The 24013-nt window shown below is 32.6% G+C and overlaps 1 protein-coding gene across 2 annotated transcripts in view; it reads right to left on the bottom strand.

Annotated features, from left to right (window-relative positions):
• Positions 1 to 24013, bottom strand: part of LOC118181707 (uncharacterized) — a 222671-nt gene that overhangs the window by 54659 nt on the left and 143999 nt on the right. For both annotated transcript variants that reach the window (XM_035350900.2, XM_035350899.2), the window contains exons 2-4: positions 10145 to 12576; positions 6975 to 7275; positions 354 to 871 (exon numbers count right to left, since the gene is read on the bottom strand). In XM_035350900.2, coding sequence (XP_035206791.2) covers positions 354 to 871; positions 6975 to 7275; positions 10145 to 12562 — 3237 coding nt within the window. In that variant the 5' untranslated portion in view covers positions 12563 to 12576. The remainder of the gene's footprint in view (positions 1 to 353; positions 872 to 6974; positions 7276 to 10144; positions 12577 to 24013) is intronic.

Genomic DNA, 24013 nt, shown 5'->3' with positions numbered 1-24013 from the left:
TAAATATACATTATAATGGTGAATAAAAATGCAATAAACATAGCAAGGCATAAAATTGTCAAAATTATTGTGCTGCAGAACTATATTTTTTGGAATTAAAATAATTTTTATTAAACTATCCCGTTTCAGCCATTATCATTATTTGCAACACATTATATCGCGTATTAAATAAGATTTTAAATAATACTTTTTTTTTTTTAATTTTCTGATACATTAAGGATTACGCTTGCAAGGAGAAAAATTCTACAAGCATTCGTTTTTATCTTGCCAGTTCAATTTCATTAAGTTCAGATTTTAAAGATAAAATAAAATATTTTTTTTAATTAGGATCTTATTAAAAGTTTAGTCAGTACCTTATGATACAGCTCCACTTGAGGACTTAAGGAACATTCTTGAGATTGCCATTGTTCAAGTTTCAATAAATTAGAATTGGGAATATCAGCAGCAACATTTGTGATTATTGTACAGGTAATAGATGGTGAAATATTTAATGATTTTTTTACTATTCGGTCATTTCCTAACATATTTGAAATGCTGTCAGACTTCTGAGTTTCCCCAGAAACGGTGCTAGTAGTATCGATAATCTTCAGAGTTTCATTATTTAAGTTTTCATCCATTGTCAACGACATATATGAAGATTCTGAGGAACTATCATCTTGAAGTGTGGCGATATCTATTGCAGTATCTTGATAAATATCATCAGAGTTCGAATCATTTGCATTCAGATGTGTTTCAGAAGTAGAGTGGTCACCAGAGTCTGTGAAGGACTTCCCCCGCGGAGAGGTGGTGGCCTCGAGACTAGCGGCGGGGGAAGACACCCCGTTTTTTGGAAGCGTTGACACATTTTCCCTTTTGAGAGAATGAGAAGAATCTGAAACAAAATAAATAAATAAATTAATTAACTAAACACTAAAACATTCTTTTTGGTATTCGATGTGGATGCCTCAGTTAGGCCTAACATAGCAATAGCTAAGTCTAAACGTTGTCTGAGGCTAATTAATCGCAATCAATAAATATTACTTTACTAATCAATAAATACTACTCAATCAATAACTCGCTTTATTTGTACATTACTTTATGCACAAATAAAGCGATTGATAAACAAAATAAGTTCTTTTCCTCCCTCCCACCAAAGAAGCGAAAATTATCTATAAAATTAAAATATCTAGTTAAAGATAGTGCAAAAGTCTATTACATTCAATGTACTGACTAAGATGAAGCAGGATCTATAATCAGAAGGTCTAGGCTAACACCCCAAGAATTTAAGATGCCTCCGAATCAACCAATAGTTGGAGGTTGGTTGATTCGGAAGCATCGCATTGCTTTTATGACAGAAAACCAACATATCCTTGGTTTTCTGTCATAAAAGCAATATATGAGGCAAAGGGGTGCCCAAAAAGAATTGTATGCCGAAAGCACTAGATTACCCGATCTGTAGCTTATTTAGACCCTGACATGTAACTTATTGTTTATTTTAACACGACCGTGCGTTTTCTAAATTGAAGTTTTATTCATTTTACCTTTACAATCACTTCGTGCATGTCATTAATGTGTTTTCTGCATCACTTATGTTCCTCAGCATTTTATCGTTTTAATTTCAATCTAGATGTATTTAGTGGCTAACACTCACTAAGAGCTTGGCTCAATGCAACAAGCCTATAACCTGAAAAAGCTAAACTACACAAATCCTGCAGGTATTCATTCGAAATTACCATCATTCAACTATATCTACGTATTTGGCCCCAGAAAGAATGCTACAAGTATAGCTTAGCGTGGACAAAATTGTGGTCTGAATTAATCTCCCCGTATTCCTTCCTCAGCTAGAATCGCAAATCAGTATGATCAAACACACGATCTTAAAAGGTTGGGCTATGTTGTAGCAGCTGTCTGCTAAGCATCTGTTGAAGTCATTGTTATGAAGTGTTGCTATTCTTTGGACTGTTATATTATGTACACAGGACTGCTTAAGCTCTGAATATAATTAAGGTCAGTGGTAGGTTTGGAAGATAAAAACGTAGAAGTCACATTTAGAGAAACAAAACAATGTTTAGATGAGATTAGTACTTAGTAAAACAAGGCAGTTACGGCTTACTATAAGAAAGCTAAAGTCCCTAATACTATATCGTCTTTACGGAAAATCATTTCCGGTTTACAGCATTGTAAAAATGATTGGTAAGAACACGTGTTCGAATAAAACTATAATTTTTGTATTCCAAAAACCCATTTATGAGAATATTGAGAAATAAAAATTCGCATCAAACATATAAATCATTAAAAATCCTCGTATTTCTAAATTTCTGCAGACAATGATTGTCCCAATGCAAATTATTATTACACGATGATGCGTTCCTGAATGTCTTAAGGCTCCAAAATAAAACAAATTTAATTTTTTTAACTCTAGAGATGGCGGTTATTCTTGGAAGAAATGCACATCCCAAATATACAATTGACTAGATTGTTGAATTGCAGAAAATTCAGTGGTTTTAAGTACCTTGAAATTCTGATTTACAGACTTCATTCATTCCTAAAGTTAATTCGTAAATCAAAACAATTTTTCTCCCGTAGTAACTAACGTAAAAATGAATTAATCCGTTGCTGGATCCCAAATGATTGCTTGGAAAAACGTACTTCGACTGTAAGTTCGTAATACGAAATCAATTGAATTTCTTAAATATAATTCATAATATTTAACACAATACTAAACGTATAAAAATAGGAAATCTGAATTAAATTTTATCATATCTCTACGAAGGAAATTTGACGATATAAGTATAAAATGATGCAGAACCTAAAAGCGCAAAATATTACTGTTTGAAAGTGATAGCCTGTTCTGCAAAAATAAAAGGTAGCTGCTGTCTGTTTTTTATGTTTCTCTTTCTATTAGCTCTACCTGTGAATTGCTCATTTTGTCTCATTAAAAATTTGTCACTATGATTTATGTTTGTCTGAGTTTTAAAAAGTTCCCAAAAGAAGGCATGACATTGTTTAGAGTAAATATTTATGTTCCGGCTTACTATTGCTTTATAAGGGTGATAATGTTTTATGAACCTTTCCATTTTACCTACTTTGCACAAACGTTCGCGGATCAGTTAACTAGCAAAACCTTCCTTTCGTCTTAATCTTCTAAAGACATTTCTTCTACTGCATTAATTGCATTTTCGAATATCATTTGTTGCCGGCTTACTTGCTCGCATTTCGTGACATCTTCCATCATGCAAGATATGTTTTGATTGCAAAATTTATTTCTAAACCTATTTCTTCACGATCCAAGGCATTTGTGAATCAAGATTAGACATTAGGTAATTTTTGGAAGCAGAAGAATTGAAAAATGAGCAATCGCTTTCGCCGGGAATCGAACCACAGACCTCTGAAATACCCGCTCAGTGTGCTGACCACTGCACCACGAAGGCACTCGAGGAAGGCGGGAAAAATACATTATATACTCCCCCTTTTAAAGGGCGATTGGGGTCTTTAGGGGACCCAATCGCCAAATCCTGGATGAGGAGAATCGTCATCCAACACCCTTTAGTTCGGGCGCCACTGTAGAGACATTAGGATATTTTAAAGCAGGCAAGATGAAAAATTAGCAATTGCCTTCGCCGAGAATCGAACCACGTACCTCTGGAATACCGGCCCAGAGTGCTGACCACTACACCACGAAGGCACGCTAGGAAGGCGGGAGAAATACCTTATAAGTCTAATAGCACTTGAAGGGGAGCTTTCCTTTTAGCACAGACCTTAACCTCTTAGCCTGCTAACAGAAAACTAACTATGAAGGGCACCAAATGTAATTTTTAAAACAGTTGATATTAATAACCGAATGTATCATTTTTCATATCGATTTTTCGTTATTATATTTCTCTGAGATAGTGATATTATCGCTCCTCCCACTACTAATTGACTGTCCCTACTTACTACTAATTGAGATCCTGTCATTCTAAAATTGATTAAATTAATCATAAAAAAATACTAATTACACTTATTATTATTTCGGTTGTGTGTTTAATTAAACATTCTAACTGATTATCTTCCAAATTTTGTTCACAAGGTATGTGATAGGCAAAAAGGCATGTTCTACATCCGAAGATTTTAATATACCGGTTTCTCTTTCTCTACTGTATGTGAGAAATAACTTGCATTAGAGATATAAAATGACTTCAATGTTTTACGACTTGCAGTAAAACAGATCCTTTTTTGGAATTTTCCTAAAATTAAACAATGAGCTTAGAAGCCAGGAAATCAGAAAATTCCCAATTAATAATATTTTAAAATACTAAATATGCTCATACTTTTCATCACTTGAAACTAGACTCTTATTAGTAAACCCGCTACCTTCGTAAATTGTACGAAGCGACAGTTATTTCCTCATGGAGGCATCTCTTCACGCAAGCGGGAGAAAGGACAGATGTTAATAAAATGTACACTTATGGCTGTGCAAAGTTGAGTAGCAGATGGTAGAAGTACTACAGACGAATTGCTTCTTTTTTATGTTTGCTTTCGGAAAACCAGTTCATCGGGCAAAGTCTACAATTCTCTTGTCCTGCCCATGACCCAATTATAACAAGAACCAGATCTGCCCACAATACGTTCTTTCGGACGTGAAGGCACTAAAATGAATTTCTTTTAACGGTGTTACTTTCAAAATAAAGAAATACCTTCCAACGACCTTCTTATTTGAAAGATCTCAAGTCACACGCAATTCAGTTATTGGGTGACGAAATACAGCAAATAGATTTTCAAAAAACCTTTTTGTTATTACTTATGAAATGGAAAAAACTAAGAGATAATTCGGAAATCTATTCACGAATAATGACGTTTACAAAGGAAAAAGGAACAAGAAAGTTAGACAATGTTCTTTAGTTATTACTTTGAGAATTGGTAATGCAGGAAAGGACTCTGTTAAGGAAAGGCTGGTATATAAAATATGCATGCTTTCAAGTTTAATCATGTGAGCTTTTTATATAATTATTTTAATATAAGTCACATTGCAAATCAATTTAAACTGTAAATAAACTTAATTTCAAAAGGAAACTTGAGTTAATTTGGGTTAGATCCCAAGACGCAATTTGTTCAGTTTTTGCAGGCGCAAAAGAAATTTTTATATATTTTTTTTTTCCAATGGCAGACTTTGAACAGTTACAATTTTGTAACAGAGTCCATTAATATATACTAAGGCCAGATGTGGTGGTCTCTTTATTATGGAGGCACCTAATATGTGGGCCACCATTGCCTCCTATGAAGGGGGGTGACGGACAGTTACAACAATGCCTTCTCTTTTATACCTTCTGGGAGAAAAAGCTGGTTGAAATTAGGTAAGAGGACTAAAGTCGCTCAAAATTCATTCTAGAAGGAATGTCGGTTTTACAAGGGTCTACCACTACAAGGAATCATTCAAAATTTCTTTACACAGATTAGTAACTAAAATACTGACTTAGAGAATAAATACATCGATGGGAAAAGGCTCAAAATATCGACATAGCAAAAAAATCAAGATTGAACATTTTGAATCACACAAAAATTTTTGGCTTGTAAAAAATCAGCATTCAATTCAATCAGATATCACAATGCTTTCTTTTTTTTTTTTGTATCTGCAGATGATTATGTTTCGGTGATTACATAACAGTGATATTCTGTGTAAAATATTATTACCTTAAAAGCTGTAATTAACAGTCTGTGTTCCCATATTTTTATATCTGTAATATTTAACCAATACACTGTACGTATGATAAATTTTAGGATTTATGTAAAATAATTCGCAGGAATGTCATTTTGCCAAGAAACCATTGAACACAAATAGTTTCTTTCCGGTTCGATTCTGGTAATGGATTCTGGATTCTGGGGACGCTAATGGTGTCATGTATATAATATTGTTGCGTTCTATGGGTTCCTGGATTTGGAGTGATTGATTAAAACACTTGATGAAGAATCAAATTACAATTTATTCGTCAGTATGCTCAATATAGTTTCAAAAACACGTTTACAGTCGTCGTAAAGACTATGCTAAACACGCTGAAACAATCAGCAACAACACCCTTCAGGCTACGACGGTGAAGACAGCTTCACCACAAAGCACTAAAGTACAGCTTCCGACTCATGCGATCGTTGTCAAGCTAATCTCTGAATTCTAAGTACTACTACTGAAATCAACACACTCAAAGATACTCTTCAAGATAAACTGCTACTCCTCGTACAGGCAGGGTTTATATAGCTTTTGACCTGCCTTCCAGCACATCTGTTGAAAATCGGTAAGAATTCATTCTAGAATGTTATCGCTCCGCCTATGGCATATCGCCAAATTTTACCGCCAGATAGGCGATTTCGCACTAAATATGGCAACGCTGTCTTTCCTTGCCGCTTTCTGGCAACCCCTAACTCGCTTTGCGAGAAGCTATCTTACCACAGCTGGGCATTTCGTAATAATATCTATGTCTCTGCAGTGGTATCGTATTGCAGACTAGTCTGCATTAGACCTCAATCCGATACTTTTGCGATCTGCGATTATAAAATACTATACATGATTATGCAAAATGAATTATCGATGACGTAATATATATTCTTGAGTCCGCCCAAAGGTTTGAGGGGTTATAACTATCGAAAAAGAACATATTTTTATTCCATGTTTGCGTCTCTTGTAACGAAGTGAGGGGCGATAATGAAGTTGCATGTATTATATTTATGTCTCTGTAGCAAAGCAGTTGAAAAACCTATTAGTTAGTAAATAGGTAATTTTATTATTTTACACATAAACATTTTTAGAAGAAATAACTTTTCCTCTTATTTTCATCGAGAGTAGTATATATCACCGGTTACTTAGCTCATGATAACTATACCTGAAATAATCGTAACTGAGGAAAAGATAAATAAAAATGCAAAGGTTGTTTAGTTACAAGAGATTAGTTATTCTCACCCATACGTTTGGTTCTTTGCAACATTGTTTTCTAGAGCAGGTACACAAATCATGAAAGGACATTTACCTGTGACTGTAGATACTGTTCCTCCACTCACTCTTGGTTTTCCTTTAAGTGAAGTGAGGGATACTTGACCAGGCTTGGATGGATCTCTTGATGTTATTTTGACCAGACCTGGCATTCGTGATGGGTCTTTACCTGGAGGCCGGCTCGAGGTTGAAACTCTGAGATCACAGTGAGAAAAGCTCTTGGGGGTTGCGCTGAGGGGTCTTGGGGGTGGCGGAGCTTTCGCAGGACTTTTTCGAATGTTTGGAGGTGGTGGAGGGGGCTGCGTGGGTCTAGGAATAGTAGGCGTTTTGGAAGTACTCTGAAATAGAATTATTAACAGTTTTATTTCAGTTCAAAATTAATCAGTATTTTCTTTGCTCAAAATACAATTTCTTTTCATTTAGAATAAATTATATTCGAAAAATAAAAGCATTTTTGAAAATTAAAAACTAAATACTAAATTTATCTTTTCTCCTAGAAACATGCATTCGAAAAGTTGCATAACTTTTTAAGTTATAAATACTGTAAATATTTCAATAAAACTTAATGCGTTCGTTTATGATACAATTGGCGAGAGTAAAGAGTATAAACAATACATTATTGCAAAATATCAAGTGCAATTTCGCCTACAAAAAATTAATGCACTTAATTTTGCAAATTTTGAATTTCAGTAATTATAGAGCGTAACCATTTTGGAGGGAAAATGCATTATTTTATTCTTTTAATGTATTTAATATTTATGAAACATGAAATATTAATGAATAATTGGTTTACAGAGATATTCATTCCATGAAGACGGTACGAAAATTGCATAGAACGAATTAAGTTATACATATGGATATTAACTAAAGTTTATATTTATGCACAATCTTCAAATGTAGAATCCTGAAGTCGATATTAATTCTATAGAAGAACTGCTAACCTTATATTTAAATAATCACTAGATTGAATAGGAGAAGCATGTACTATACTTTGATCTGTTTGTTCTGGGAAAAGTGATATGTATGTATATGTAAGATATAATAAAATACGATGGCTGCGTTAAGAAATAATTAGCAACTTCAAAATTAACTACTCTAAATCTTATGTTTTCCCTTTAAGTTCATCTTTTCTCCCAAATTCGAGATCTTTCCAAATTACATAACACTGCTTGCAAAGAGGACTAAAACTTAAAATTAACCAATCACAGCTTAGCTGTACATATGACCCTACCTAGTATACATACTGCTTCGCGAGAAATTACGTCATTCTTCTTAACTTCTCCTGCCATGCAAAATCTTTGCGCGGCTATGCTCAATTGTTCTTTATCTAAAACCCGTATACATAAAAATTATTGTTGCTAACTATATTCTAAAACTACCTTGCCTACAAAAAAGTGATGTGATGTGCATTATTAAAGGACTAAAATTATGTTTCGAAACGGCCAAGTCTGGAAGTTTTTGGTTTATGCATCCATCTTTCTAACTACGCAGCCTCACCAAACGCTAATTCGTTGCAACCTTCTTCAAGTCAAAATATCATATATGTATACGTATGCATTTTTCAATGGCGGGCTCTAGCCGTTAGCTACTACTAGGGCAAGAAGCGTGGTTTCTTTATTATGGAGGCATCTAACAGGTGGGTCCCCATTGTTTCCAACAAAGGGACGGATCAATTATATGAATGCCTTCTACGGGATTCGAGCCCGGGCCCTTCGGTTCGGCAGTCAGAGTCACAAACCATTTTCCCATCTGGGCGGAAGAACAGTAATATTAATTTCTTCAAATCTCAGTTTCACAGAATTTGCAAATCTTTATAAAATTATTATTAAAGAAATAAGTATCCCTCGCTTTTACTACAAAAGATTAAGTGTTCACATTTAACAATCAATGTGTAAAATGCATGAAATACCCCATCCACGCTCCCAAATATGTGTTTAACTCAACCTTTAATTTTGAATGCAGATTGCATAGAATACATTATATCACATACGCAATAATTAATGTTATCAAAATTCAACTTTAATTTAAAACTTCAACAATTTAAAATAAGAAAATAATATAAAATTTTAAATTCATAAATAAGAAAATTCGTCAAAAACTCGTTTTAAAAAATGATCTAAATATATAAGAAGTAATATTTTTAAAAAATATTCTTAAAAGTGACTTCAGAAGAATTGTGTAATATTTCAGTTACAAAGCATTTATAAAATCCGAAGAAATTTAAATCGCAACTGTACATTATATCAGTCTTAATGCGAACTTGCCGTTAATTATTTGCTTCAAAACTATTTTGGAAAGAGGGAAAAAAGAACTAACAGTTTCATTCATCAAATTTGCTGCGTGATTGCAAAAAATAGTAAGCACGTACATTTGTAATTTAAACCTACGAGAAGCTAAAAAAAAATCAGTCCAAATTTTTCATAAGGAAAAATATTTATTCATTCCTATTGTAATAGATAAATTAAACAGAATTCATAAAGATTTCGAATTCTAAGCATCATATAACTCTGCGAAAACACAGATTAGCGGGATATCGTGCCTATTTTCTTTAAAAAAGAATACCGACTTTTGCCGAAAATTGAGTCGTCATTATCCATCCTATCTGTCTACTGCCTTTCACTTTTAGTACTTCCTTCGAACAGAAATATTGTTATTTTTTAAAGACATATGATAGTTGTCATAGAATAGATAAAAATATGATAGTTGTCATAGAATAGATAAAAATATGATAGTTACTAAGTTGTTATCCAAAATTATTTATTTAAAAATACCATTGAATTAAGTACATTTCATCAGGTTTCTAGCAGTTTATGATCTAACACGGCCGACATTTATCGTTACCGTTTTAATTTTCTACAAAAAGAAAACATTGTATTTCCTTCTTATTTTTTAACTTGCCCGTGTGAAATTAAAAATAGTCTATTAATGACCTAGTTACAACTTAAAATATGAAAATACTATTAATGAGTGTATTTTTCACTCAACTAATTTTGTTATACGTTGCTTTTTTGCGGGAAAATACATACTGTATTTCATAATTCTGAAGGTAAATGAAAGATCTCATGCTGTTTGTATTGGCAAGAGCTTTCATTGTACGATTGCTTACTTTAATCAGAGAGGATTTTATATATGCTTTGAAACAATTACATTTATTTTAAATGCTAATAAATAGTAATAAACACCAGTTAATGATATAAATGTACATACTTTTCCCTCTGCCTTTTCACCACTAGTTTTGCTCGGGCTCGCTTTAGAATTCGAAGAAATTTCTTCTTTCTGAGCATTTAAATACTCTTCAACTGTTTGAAAATCTTCATCATTCTTCTTCCTTAATTCGGAGTCAGATGAATTAGGTTTTACTGAAGGTTTTTGCATTGAATCACTGCTAAAATTCTCCCTTGCCTCTTCCCACTCTTCATCAGAAGAGGAGAGAGTTTGATGTTGAATGTGTTCGACAGCTAAGGATTCATTGCTAAGAGACTTAAACTGTACTCTCTTCTTCTTCTTAGTATCTTGCACATCTTGGATAGACAAGATCTGTTTTGAACTGGATGGAGAGTTCGAGTTATTACTATTTGAGGAAGTTAAGTTCTCACCCGTCTTTTTTAGAATTGATTTCACTTCTGCATAAGGATTATGTGAATTCACTTTCAGTGGCTGCTTGGGTTTGATTTCATTTTTCTTCAATATAGGTTGATTACTTTTTAATTTTTCGGTAAGTTCTGAGGCTATACAAGAACTAATGTTATTCCCAGAAAATTTCTTGCTCTGGATTTTAGTTGGGGCATCTGATTCAACGTTTAGATTCTGAGGTTCATTTTCTGGTACTGATTTTCGTACAGAAAAATTAGGTGGTGGTAGTGGAGGCGGTGGCGGGGGAGGTGGTGGCGGCGGCACGGATGTTGGAGTTGTTGAATGTTCAAGATCACGAGACGTCTTTCCACGACTCCTAAGTGTTCCGTCCTCGCTTCCATGATTTGAAATTAAGGAAACCATTGAAGTTGCTTTGCGGACATTTGGAAATCTTGGAGATTCACTGCTACCACGAAGTTCTTGACTTGTGAGCGTGTTAGCAGTTTTATCCAGACAACCTCCACTGGAATATTTCTTTAATGACGGGGAAGATGAAGACGTAAGGGTTGAATAGATGTCATCGTTAAATCTGAGAACTGAATCAGAATCATTAAGATCTCTATCATCATCATAATCTGGTTCAGGGAGTGAATATATGCCATCATCAGAGAGCGAACTGTTGCTCCAGCTACTGGTTCTTGAGTCAACAGAGTTAGTTTTGGAACCGTCTGAGTACACAGATGATGACTGAGATTCGCCAAGACCTTCCGTCGGCTGAAAAATCTTCATTCCATGTCCACCAATTCGAATGCTGGATGCCTGGGAATAAATTCCGCTTTCACTTTCTGAACTCACAGGGCTTGGAGATTTATTTGAACTGTCTTTGTATGATTTGTCCATAACATGAAGCAAGTCTCTTTTACTCTTTTGGGATCCATTCGCAGATTCCTTTTCATTATCGCGCTTTGCTTCAATAACATTGTCGCTTAAATCATCATCTAGATCACTGTCGATGGCATTAGAAGAATCATCCTTAAGGTAACTTTTTACTAAATCATATGCAGTTACATCACATTCTAGAATAGATTTCCTAGATGCGATAGAACTATAAGGATCTTTCTTACACTTTTCTAAGGACTTCGAGAATTTGGACTGAGGAGAAGAAATCGGGGCATAACTTATTACTTGAGGTGAAGGTGGAGCTGGAGCTCGATTTTTACTATGCTTGCTCAATGTATCATATATATTTTCTTGTTTGCGTCGATTGCCATTAAAATTGGAAGTCGGTTGAGCTTCTTCATGGACGGCATAAAGGTCTACTTTTTCTGGAAGTATAGACCTTCTCCTTGATGGAGGTGGTGGTGCAAATCCTCTTGTAGACCTAACACTAGAAAATCCACAGTTACATTTGGTTGATTTCAGTGAGTTTAAGTTTAAAGTTCCAAAAGGGCCCGACTTTTTCTTTTGACACTTACATACAGAGGGGCTGAAAGACGGCGTATCATCAAGAGAAATTGTGCTCGGTGATTTATCTACAAAATCATTATCTTGTCTTTTATTGCTATGTATTTTACTGAGGCGATTGTTTTTACAATTTTTTGCTTCCACATCATTGTTATTATTATTACCATTGTATGTTTCCCAAGGATATTTTACGAGGCCTCTTACTCTGGGATCTACACTTCTGACAGATGCGTGCTTCAGATCTGATGCTGAATAAGATGGTGTATAAGATAATGATGAATCCCAATCTCTGTAAAGTCCAGCAGAAGATAATGCAGACACAGATCCAAATTTATACTTATTATGCCTAGATAAAGTTCCATGCCCCGTAGGCAGAGATTCGTCAGTTTTACTCTTGCTTTTTTTCCAAGGTAGGAAGTTGAAAGATTTTTTACTCCTCGCACTAGATGGTACAGGATCAAGGTCCAGCGAAGGTCTAACTTTTCCTGCTGGATGTCCTCGAACAGTTCCATACAGGTTCTGGTAAGCGTAAGCTTCAGTTGTTGGTCTTACGTACAGAGGTCGACCCTGATGACGATATCCTTCCATCTTCTTACGTTTTCCTGAAAAATAATAAACATATTAAGATAAGAGGCGCAAAGTAAAGGGACAAATATTTAAGTGCAATTATTACTCTTGATACTTAAAATAATTGTAATTATTGAAAATACTGTGAAAGGTGATGGGTGATGATCTGATACATATGTTTTACAAAACATATAATTCTATATAGACGTATTGTTTTGGACAACTTGAGAAATGAATACAATATTTACATATATTTGTATTATTAAGATAGGCTCGAAACGTATTGTTTAGTCTGTAATATAAGCAATAGCATCCCGTTTATCGCTCATGTTGCGGTTCTGATTAAAAATGTGAGAAACGGAGCAGCATTAAATGGGATCAGTTTAACGCTTAGTTAACATACGCAATACACATAAAAATCATCTGGACTTTGCTCTGTTTTTCTCATTAGTTTGGATAAGCATACATAAAAATACTTATTCTATCTTTTTGCTACTGAAGGTCCCAATGTTTCGTAACACTTGAAATCAATAGGATCAATGGTGGATTCTGAAGATAATAAAAGATCAGAAATTCAAAAAAATGGAGGGAAATATACGTTTTAATAATAATACTTTTTCATTCTTTTTATCTATTAAGGGTTTTTAACAATTTTAAATTTCTAACGTTTTATTGCTGAAATATCTTTTCCGAGCAATATTCTTGCAGAACGCGTGCCATTTGTACAACCATTCTGTCTATATTTAGACTAGTTTTGCCTCGGTTAAAACAATGTGAAACAACTGAATAAAAATCAAACGTCTGATTGCTTAAAGGTATTCAGTCTTTCAATGGTTTAAAATTATTAAACATTTTATATCATAAAGTTACAGATTATTGCGAGAAAAATATCATTTTGCACTTTTATAGTAAAGAATTATTTTGAAATTCTAGAAAAATTATTTTGGGTGGTATAATAGCTAATAAATGAAGAACACAAAATAATGCATTTCGTGTTTTTGTATGCAAATATTAGCATAAAATAACACATATTATTATGTTTCTGGTTCAAATTCATTGTTATACTGCGACTTCAAGAGGAAAGCGAAACAAGAGATAGCAGAAACAGCAAAATGTTTTTAAAGATAGTGTAAGTTTCAAACAAAAAACTTCATTCAGTAATTAATTTTGAGTTCTAAATTTTACGCTGAATGTTTCGTCCATTTATCAAGTTACTCTTTATCAATAATTAAAATTATTCTATAGCACTGATAGCTATGGCCAAGGACCTTATCGCAGTCTAAATGACTTTTACTCAATCGGCGCATCTTTTCGATCCTATTGTCAGTTCTATAAAAGGTCAAAGATTTCAATAAGTTGATTTAACTTTTATCCACGTAAGGCTTAATATAATAATTACATTGTGTACATTTTAGGCCTTCTACAACTTTTCAGCTTTTTATTTCAATATTTCAAGAAAAAGGAATATTTACTGAACGTGACAAAACCTTTTGAAATTAAAATGATTTAATCCTATATTAAAAAGCATTAAATCCCATATTATAAAATCTCACGAACTAAAAAAAGTTAATATCGAATACACATCCACTCGCAGACTCCAGTATGTTACTTCGATTTTTTATCATCCTGTAAGAATTAGACTCAGAATCTGTGGTTAATGATACATCAGAATCACTCAGCATCACCTTTTCACCTCTTTTTTTTTTAACATTTAAAGGAGAAAAAAGAACCACATATCGAATGTACGCAGTCATATGTTCAGTTTGGGAGAGAAAGTTACAGTTTGTACTCTCAGGTAGTTTGTTAGTTTTTTACTTTTTTTAAAGCATATGAAAGCAGAGAATCTGTTTCCGATTGCACAGAGTGCGATTACTATCTAATGATGCTAAGTGCAAGTACTGGAACGTAAGGCTAATTGCTAAAGGAAAAAAGTGTAAAGGAGAGGAAGAAAGAAAATTTTGGAGGCTTTGCTTTTTATGACTTTCGGTAGAAACTATCTGCAAGGCTAGTCAACTGTCACATGTAGGAATTCGAGAGCTATGCGCGGTGCAGTGCTTGGTACGTTTGAAGCTCAGAAATGCGATCAGAAAGAGATCAAGGAAAGAGCAATTCAGAATAAGAAAAAATTTGCCTTCGAAAAATTTCAGATTACAGTCCAACACCTCAAAGAATACCAAAACTCAAATATTTTTTCCCAATGGCGGGCACTTGCCTATAATGGCATTGGCCACTCCTAAGGCCAGAAGTGGTGGCCATTTTATTGTGAAGGCACCTAATAGGCGGCCACCGTTACCTACTATTGAAGGGACAGACAATTTTACATCCATGACTTCCCCAGGATTCGAACCCCCGCCCTTCGGAATCGCAGTCAGACTTCCCTAAACACTATACCGTATTGGCTGCAACTCAAATATTAAAAGATTAAATATGCTTTTTGAAATAGCTAAAATTTAAGAAACAGAAATCATTATATTAAAAAGAAAGTGCAATCTGATCTTCATACGTAGATTTCAGATTAGTACTTGAAACAGTTTCGAGTCTTCCAGTTACGGTAGGTATACTAGTTTAAAATTAGTACCCGAGAAATTAAAGATATAGAGCATAAATCCTTATATTTAAACTGAGCTGTTTACAATGGAGAAACCGAATGGGAAAAAATACTATGATATTATTTAAGTGTAAATTAACACCATTGTGCATTTATTTAATAAAAACACACATATTTATACAAGGCGTAAACATGGGTTTATTTCAATGGACCGCTTACATACGAGACTTGAAGAAAAAATTTTCCGCTGATGTGGAAATAATCTGTATTTTAATGGAATACGAAATTCACAAGCTGAAAATAGTAACTTTCAGAAAATTAAACTTCTAGCTAAATCATCTTTAAAAAAATAAATAAAAAACCATTCAGTGCTTCATTCAGAGGAAATCAGGAACTTAAATATTTTGATATTTCTCACTTAATTTCCAAAACTTTTCTAAAAGTGGAAAGTTATTGAAATTTTTGTCACAGAATTTATTAAATTTACTGTTTATTAGGACAGTCATTTTGTGATAATTACCTTAAAATATCTTAAAAGTGGTTGGTACAAAGTTATGATACTGTATATCTTAGATTATATTTGAAATCTTTTGATGTAATTTAGCAAATATTTTTGCCCATTTACAGCTATGACGTCTTAACAGAAAAACAAACAGAAAACCTTCTTGAACTAAAACTGTAATTTTGAAGTAAAACTTAGTTTAAACATATTTCAGCTTTAATAAAATGTTGAAGAGTAATAGCATTAAACCGATGAATCCAAACATTGGTCATTAACTTTTATTTAAAATCATTTTCATTGTTCTGTGTTAGAGTTAAGCTCACAAGCTCAGCATATTGCATGCAAAAATGGTGAACCCTGAATTTCTTGCTAGCAATACATGGCGAAAATAATAAATTTAAATTTTAGAAGATACCTTATTCATAGTAATCATCAAGCGGAAGCATGATGCAAATGTCAGATTGAGCTAAAAGAAAAAGCTAGTAGGAATACCAAATAACTTTATGTAAATTTAATGAAATATTATATACTTACAAAGAGCCCTAGAAATCTAAACATTTTGTTTTAAATTTTAGTTTATATTTTACCGATGAATGGCGATTCTAGAGTGAGAACAGAATGAGAAAAAATAAAATAAGATAGCGTTTATTTCATTTGCAAGCATATTACAGTATTATTAATAGTCAGCGGGAAAATACGGGTGATATGCAAAGTATTCCATAGGTTCGACCCCCCAATGGCGATGTCTAAGTATCGCTGGAGGTGTGCAAGTTAGGTATGTTTAAGTATTGCTAATATTGTAGCAGCTTATCGCGAAGTTTCAGTGATGCGTAGTCTTTTAAAAAAATTCAAATTTGCTAATTTTTACAGTTATTAAGCATACAGCACCATCTGAAAATGAAAATATGAAATACAATGCACTTGGTGCTCTTTCTACCCTCCCCAAAACATCATTTCAATCCTGTGATAAGTCTATGATAAATCTTATAGCACAAACGTACTCTGATAGGTCAATTTATTACTTGAACATAACTTTTTTCTAAAGAGTTAACATTTAAAATACAAGGTCTATTAAACTTTGAACTGCCAAAAGTAATTACTGTGGATTATTCGAAATGATTCGGTCCCCACTACTTCGGATAAATGGATTTCTGTTGCATTTCGAGACTGAGAGATAAATTGAGTAATGTTGAAATATATGAAATAATTATAAATCTGCTAAAACTCAGGAAGCAGATTTCTGCGCTGATAGAGATAAATATAAAATGAAAGAATGTATAGTGAACAAGATCACAAGCGATATTATACGATAATAAAGACTTTAGCGTCTTATTGATAAGATTTCAGCTAGTTTCTTGCTGATTCAAGTATAACCAAATGAATTGAATAAATCAAAATAAGGCGTAAGAGAGATTTAGTGTTCGTCTTAGAAATCTCTATTATGTTACATATTTCTGCTTTTCTCGATCCTATAGCCGACTCGTAATCAGTTGTTACAATAAAAAAACATCACTTCAAAGAAAAACATTCTTTCTCATCCATATGTTTCTTTCTTACCTTTTTCCTTTTAGTTATTAGTGGCATTTACTTTGACTTTTATCCATACATTATTATAGACTAAAGAGATAATTACAGGCTCTTAATACTCAACGCTTTTTTGCTTATTTTTGAAAGAGACGGAAGAGTTGATTTGCAGGTCTTTTTAATCTGGCTCTAAACTGTTCTTCTACCGTATGGTTATAGACAGAAAGTAAACAAATGCTTTAAGAACATATTTAAGGCTCGTATGTATTTTTTAAAAATTAAACTAGTCCTGAGGCTTGCCTATTGCTCAAGATCATAAAAAAGTAATAAATAAAATTGAGAAAGTTCTTTTACTGCAACAATAAAACAAACTCATAACAGCATTCAGAGCACAGACGTTTAATGCTTTTAAGGACCATACCAGGCATCATGCATTTGATGCATCTGACAGTTTCACAAAAGCATTCCTGCGTTGTTGCCTAGAGTTAAAAGCAATTGTTCGTAGCTTAGAGGGATGCCCGTATTCAAAACCTGAACCATTTCCTTCACAGAATAATACTTACAGGGATGAGGCGATTAATATTTGATGAAGGGGATGATGATGTTGATGAAAAGGCATTTAACATTGAATAGCAAATCTCTGGGGATATTCTTTCTCTTTAACTGAATCTTAAGAAGGTTCATGTCTTTATAAAGGACATCGCATTTTGCATCAAAAATTTTTTTGAAATATGAAATTAAGTTTTGCATACGATTGATACACATATGTACCTAACTAAATATTAATCTCTTTGAAATAAAAACAAAGAAGTGCGTTTTTAAAATCAAAAACAAGAATATTACTTAGGCCCGAACGTGTATACTACTTACCGTTATATTATTTAAGAATATTACTTACCGTTACACTGTCTCACATTTAAGATGACCTCATATTCACATATTTTTGAATTCGTTTGACAAGGTAAAAAAGGCTTGCACATAAAATGGTCTCGCTGATATTTTGAAATTGTACAAGAAATATATTTGAATTGTTTTATTACGACACTTTTCAGTAAAATTAAATACATTAGTTTAGAATATTAAAACTAAACTCGTTTTTTATTCATTATAATAAGCTATATTTTAATTTATATTAATTAGATATATTATTTAAAATGAAGTAGAAACTTAACTTAAAAAATGCGTTTACTATTTTTAAATCGCTTAATATTTAAGGCAGTCACAGAGGGATTAAATTCGAAAGATAAAATTTAAGTCTTTCGTTTTGCCAAATAGCAACAGTCTAAGAAACGATTATTTGCGAACTGCAGGGCAGATAATTTAAACACTTTGTTTCATGCATTAGAAACACTTGCCAACGGAAGCAAAATTAATACAGGTGAAGGTATGCAAAATGCCTAGCAGTATTATCTGTTCTTGGCATTGACTGAGTCCATCAGCGCGTACATAAAATTAGAAAAGTCTGGGGAAGCTTTTAGAGCTGTTTTCACTCACAGAATGATAAATTGTGATGATTTATGATTTTTGTAATATTGTTAATTGTTGCAATTCATGAGATGGGCCACAGCGTTTCAGAAATAAATTCGAAATGTGGATTTTCGTAGGACGTCATTTAAAGAGTATACCGTGCAAGAATTTGGATAAAATTCTCAGTTTATGATAAACATATTAATATAAAAGGACTCTAGATGAAAATGACTTGCATTAATTGACTAAAACCCTTTTATGCAAGAGGGACACAAAACTGCCTCAAGTAACATGGCAATTCAGTCTGGAAGCCTTAGAAAATATCAGGATGAGGACAATGGAATATCACTTATAAAACATCCTTTGTGTATGAGATTTAAAAGGCGAACCCAACGACAGAACTTCTGATGAGGGCAAGACGCAAAGCTTTGTCTTACCAGTACCCTGGTCTGACCAGTCATATTTTCAATTCTTTTGGGCAAATAGAAAAATTTATACGAGATGCAAATCTCATAATTCCATGGATTCTACATGCCAACAGTGGTGGTATAGTCTGTGGTGGCTCCACAATGGTATGGAGATATCTAGATGCATTCAATTAGATTTACGTAATATTTACAGCTATTTCTGACAGGTAAACTATATTGATATCCTTTCAATATAGTTCACACATTCATGTTCCAGAATTCGTTATAATGGGTTTGGCTTTTTCTAACAAAATCATGTGCAGATAGATATGTAACAGAGGTACCAAACTATGGTTAGAGAAATCTTTGAAGTCTTTCAATGGCCACCTAAGATTAATATTTTTGACTACATCTGCATTGCTACAAATTGCACTGTGAACACAGAACTTCTTGTTCTCGGAACACAGCAAAGTTAGTTATGGACTGCCTTGAAGGAAGTATGGTATTCACTGCTTACATGATAATCCTTCACGTTTATAAATTCCATGCTTCTGTGCTATGAATGGCTTACTAAGTATTTGATAGGTATATCATTTTTTGGAACTTTAGTATGTATCATAGTAAAACCTTGTAATGTAAAGTGACACTTCAAATGTTTGGGAAGACTTTGCTAAGAACATTTAAAGTAAACATTTAAGAAAAGAACATTTAATTAAAACATAAAATTAAAAGAACATTTAAGTAAAAAACTCATTTTATATGCTGGCCAATATAATAATCCTCTAAGAAGGAGCATTCTTTTTCTCTGCTGCGAATTTTGCTTAGCTAATTGTTAAATGCATTTTTGTCGAGGGAAATTGCGAAGGAGAATGAGAAGTCATTTTTAACATTTTTATCACATAAATGCGCGAGGCTTAAAACTTATTGAGCAGTCTTTGTAACTCATGTTTGATACCGCCAAGTAAATATGTAACGTGACACGAAGAATTGAAGTACTAGTCTATAAATATTTAAAGTTAAAAATACACAGTTTTTTAAAATATGACGACGATGGTATATACACAAAATATATTTTAAATACTGCTGACGCTCGCTACGACGATTCCTCACGTCCCAATAAAAAAGTTCTTTTCAGCTAGAGATCGCCGTAACAGAAGTGGGTTTAACTGAGAACACTTTGTATTGGTTGCTGTAGCGGAACGGTCACTAATCAGAAGACATTGTAACAAAAGCCTATTGTTTATATTTTTCAACTATTCCATAATTTTCGAAAAGGACAGGTGATGCATATACATATAGAATTTATAACAAAAATGCTTAAATTAGATTTGCATATATTCTAAATGAGAATTTTTATCAAAAGATAGTACTAAACTTCGAATTAATAAAAAATTTAAAGCTTAGGAAAATTAACTCAGAACTTATTATATTAGATTATTAGATGACTGATTGATGACTGAAAATTCAGAACTAAATTTTAAAAGTTTCTAAAATTTCCCAACCGCATGAAGTTGCGTCACAAAGACGAGAATAAATTAAAAAATAAAAGAAAATACGTTTGGAATTTTTTTTTATTATGTTTTTTTCGGGGGGGGGAAACAGTGACAAGATATTACTGTGTTGCAATACTACGCTCTGCTTACACTTCTTAAGCTTGCTATCAGGATTCAATGAATTCGGTTCTCCCTTCCGGGCAGGTAAAAATATTTGTTTGTTAATATTCCTATTTGAAACAAGACCATATGTCCTGTCCTTCCGTTCTTTTGTACATCGTCTTGAAAGAAAAGTATTACAGCCTTGACGAACAATGAGAAAAGGAATAATAAAGTTCGCACACTTAATCATGGTTCTCATCAAGGTTTTGAGACAGAGAGAAAGATGACACCGCTCATGTTGCCTCGCATACAATGGTACGGCCATGAAAACAATAGGCCCCGTGTTTGTTAACAATTCATTTCGTGGGTCGAAGCTTTACTGCAACCGTTAATCATGAAGCGTGGCGTTTTATTAAAATTTTCCATTGAGCGGAAAAGCAAAATAATTCAGAAATGATATACAGATGATTATGTTTCCTTTTTATTGAAACTGTAGATTTCAAAACTTTTACGCAAATTTCAGCGCTACAGAAAAAAAAATAATATCAGAAATGTATAGCTGATTCATAAACAGCTTGTCTTACGCCTGGATTTAATAAATATAGTAAAGAATGTGTTAGAGATACCCTGTCGTTTATTTCCATTAAACATAACAGAATCTTCATGTTTGATGACTTGACTTTTGATTTTGTGAAGCTTTCGATTTTTTGCCTATAATTTTTAGAGATATAGGTAGGGTGCTTTGTGCTATAAATATCAACGGTCATAGAATTACAGACGAAATGACCTTGCAAAAAAGGACAAACTTATGCAATGGTAAATACATGTACTACTGTATTTTGCTTTCTCTAAGATTTACTCTGTAATTTTTTTCTGTTGCTAAGACGCCCGTTATGTGCCCAACGACCGAAGTTTTGTCATCTCACCCATAATTATTCTTTCTTTTGGTTATATGACCTGAGCATGGGAATTAGCAACAGTAACAAAATACTACATTAAAGGAAAAACTAAAACATTAAGTTATAAGACATTTCTACCAATTCTGCTCAGGAAACATTAAAAACAAATGGATAAAACGTAAATTATTTCATATACAAACATCACTATGTTATGACACCGTCTCCTTTTCAAAGCATTTATTTTACATTAACATTGATTTCATTACATGCCTACATAGTAAAGGTCAGTAATAAGACATGATGCATGAATGCGTGGGTTTTAGAATCACTCTATGCTTTCACCAACGAGTATTGAGTATTGAGCGAAGTTTGATGCTGAGCAAATTTATATTTAATTCATATTTGGTTATGGATTTATCCTCATATTTTTGCTTTGTGAAATTTTAATTTTAATTAATCAATTAATTAATTTTAATTACAGTTTATAATTGTGGAAGTCAAAGCTAATTTTATTAAATATTTTAATTTGGATTTAGATTTATTTAGCATAACGAGATGGTATCTTGGTCCCCTTAGATTTTTATTTTGGCATCTGTGCGGTATTATTTTCGTATTTGTATTTAGTATATTTCTGTTTTCATTAAACTTCATGTATTTCTTTATAATTTCAGGTATAATATTATGTCATTTTAGGAGACAAAGAATAGAATAATTAAATATTGAAAAGAAACAAGTCATTTTGGAAATTTCAAACTTGTATTATCTCAGCTTAAGACAAATAAAGAGAATATATGAAAATGGAAAGAACTAGTAAATAATTTTAAACCAAAATGAAGATATAAACGAGTAAATGCATTAATAAATATATTTACAATAGAAATAAACTGCGAGCCAGTCCATTGATTATAATTAATATTTTATATGTGAATTTCACAGAAGGTTTAAAGAATCTTTTTTTTAAACTTTTCTTCAAAAAGTGACATGTATAGATAATACCCAATATAGATAGTTACATATTGAGAATTATACACGGTAAAAGCAAAGATCTCCATGCATAGGATAGAGGCAATTTCAGTCACTCCATCCGTAGTACGATAATAACTTTTCCTTTCGTCTACAGGAGAGGACATTTAGCAACTGCAAAAGATATTAAGTTCCTATGTATTAATTTAATTGAACTGAATTTGATTATTTTTCAATACATAATGTTATGGTGTATGCGCAGCAATTTAGTGCAACAATATGTGGAGTATATATAGATATAAAACGCAACACATTCAAAAGCTTAACATCTTCATCTTCTGATCTTTTGGGAGTGTGTTTTCTTTTCCAAAGTATGCTAAATTAATGCTAAATTAAAATTTGATCATTATCCCAAAAGACGAAATTAGCTTTAAGTTTTTATAGAACACGTCACTCCTTACTTCAATTTCCTTTTCTTTAAATTTTTTGATATAGAAATGAATTCATTTTTTGCAAAGAATGAAAATTAAAAACTTCGGTACATATTGTAGAGATATTAGGTATATTTTGGTAGCAGGCAAGATGAAAAATCAGCAATCGCCTGCCTGTTCAACAAATTATTCACTTATGCATTTTTATAATTTTTTTAGGATTAAAAATTTATTGGTCTTATATATTATACATTTATTACATCTTCATAGATTTTTTATACTTGCACTTGATTTACATATGCTCTCAGAATTTAAATGATATTGTAGATTAGTTCACAGCAATAATTAATCATTTAATTGCAATTAAATTTTATTTTAAATTTAATTAACTTTAAATTTGCTTTCTACGAATAGAGAATGTTTGTTAAATTATAATATAATTAAATAAATATGTTTAATAATAATAGTAATAATAATAAAATGTTGGATATGTGGATATTTTGGAGTTTCAGAAGTGGATGGGTGGTTACCATTAAGAAATAGAACGTTATTTTATTAACAGGATATAAAGTTATAGAAGAAAAAAAATAAAATCCGTTAAATACATAGTAAAAGTTGCATGGTTGAAAACACAGTGGAATTTGACGGTCAATTTATTTCTGTAAGAAATTTGAAGAAGATTAAGTTAAAGAGGACAGCTGCGTGAAATCAAGATTATTTCGCGAGGTATGGAAACTCTATTCGATCAAGAAACCTAAATAAGTGAGATGGATTTAGGTCCTTTCACCGGATATTTCTCCGGATGCTGCTTTAGAATTTGAATATTTTCCTAGAAGAAACCTTAACCATTTTCTCTACATTCACTGGAGATCTTGCTCTGTTTTGAATAAAAGATAAACTATTCTGAATAAAACACAAAAACTGAAGAAATCTGGCGAATTTCTAAAGGCAATAATTAATGAGCGTATATCTTTTCAAAATGGCAATAGAGTAGAAATTAGACTAGAAATCAAACCAATCTTGGGCATTGCGACAGCCTAGTTGTTTAATATCTAACAATAATTCATATAAATCTGATATACTGAGTTAAGGAATATTCTGATAGTTAGTAATGTGTTAAGCCATAAAACATATTT

The sequence above is a fragment of the Stegodyphus dumicola genome, chromosome 2 (assembly GCF_044657685.1).
Source record: "Stegodyphus dumicola isolate Sdum_Otavi_A_Nest chromosome 2, ASM4465768v1".
NCBI classification, from domain to species: Eukaryota; Metazoa; Arthropoda; class Arachnida; order Araneae; family Eresidae; genus Stegodyphus; species Stegodyphus dumicola.
The sequence above is the reverse complement of the archived record's forward strand: the minus strand, read 5'-3'. Positions and strand labels throughout refer to the sequence as shown.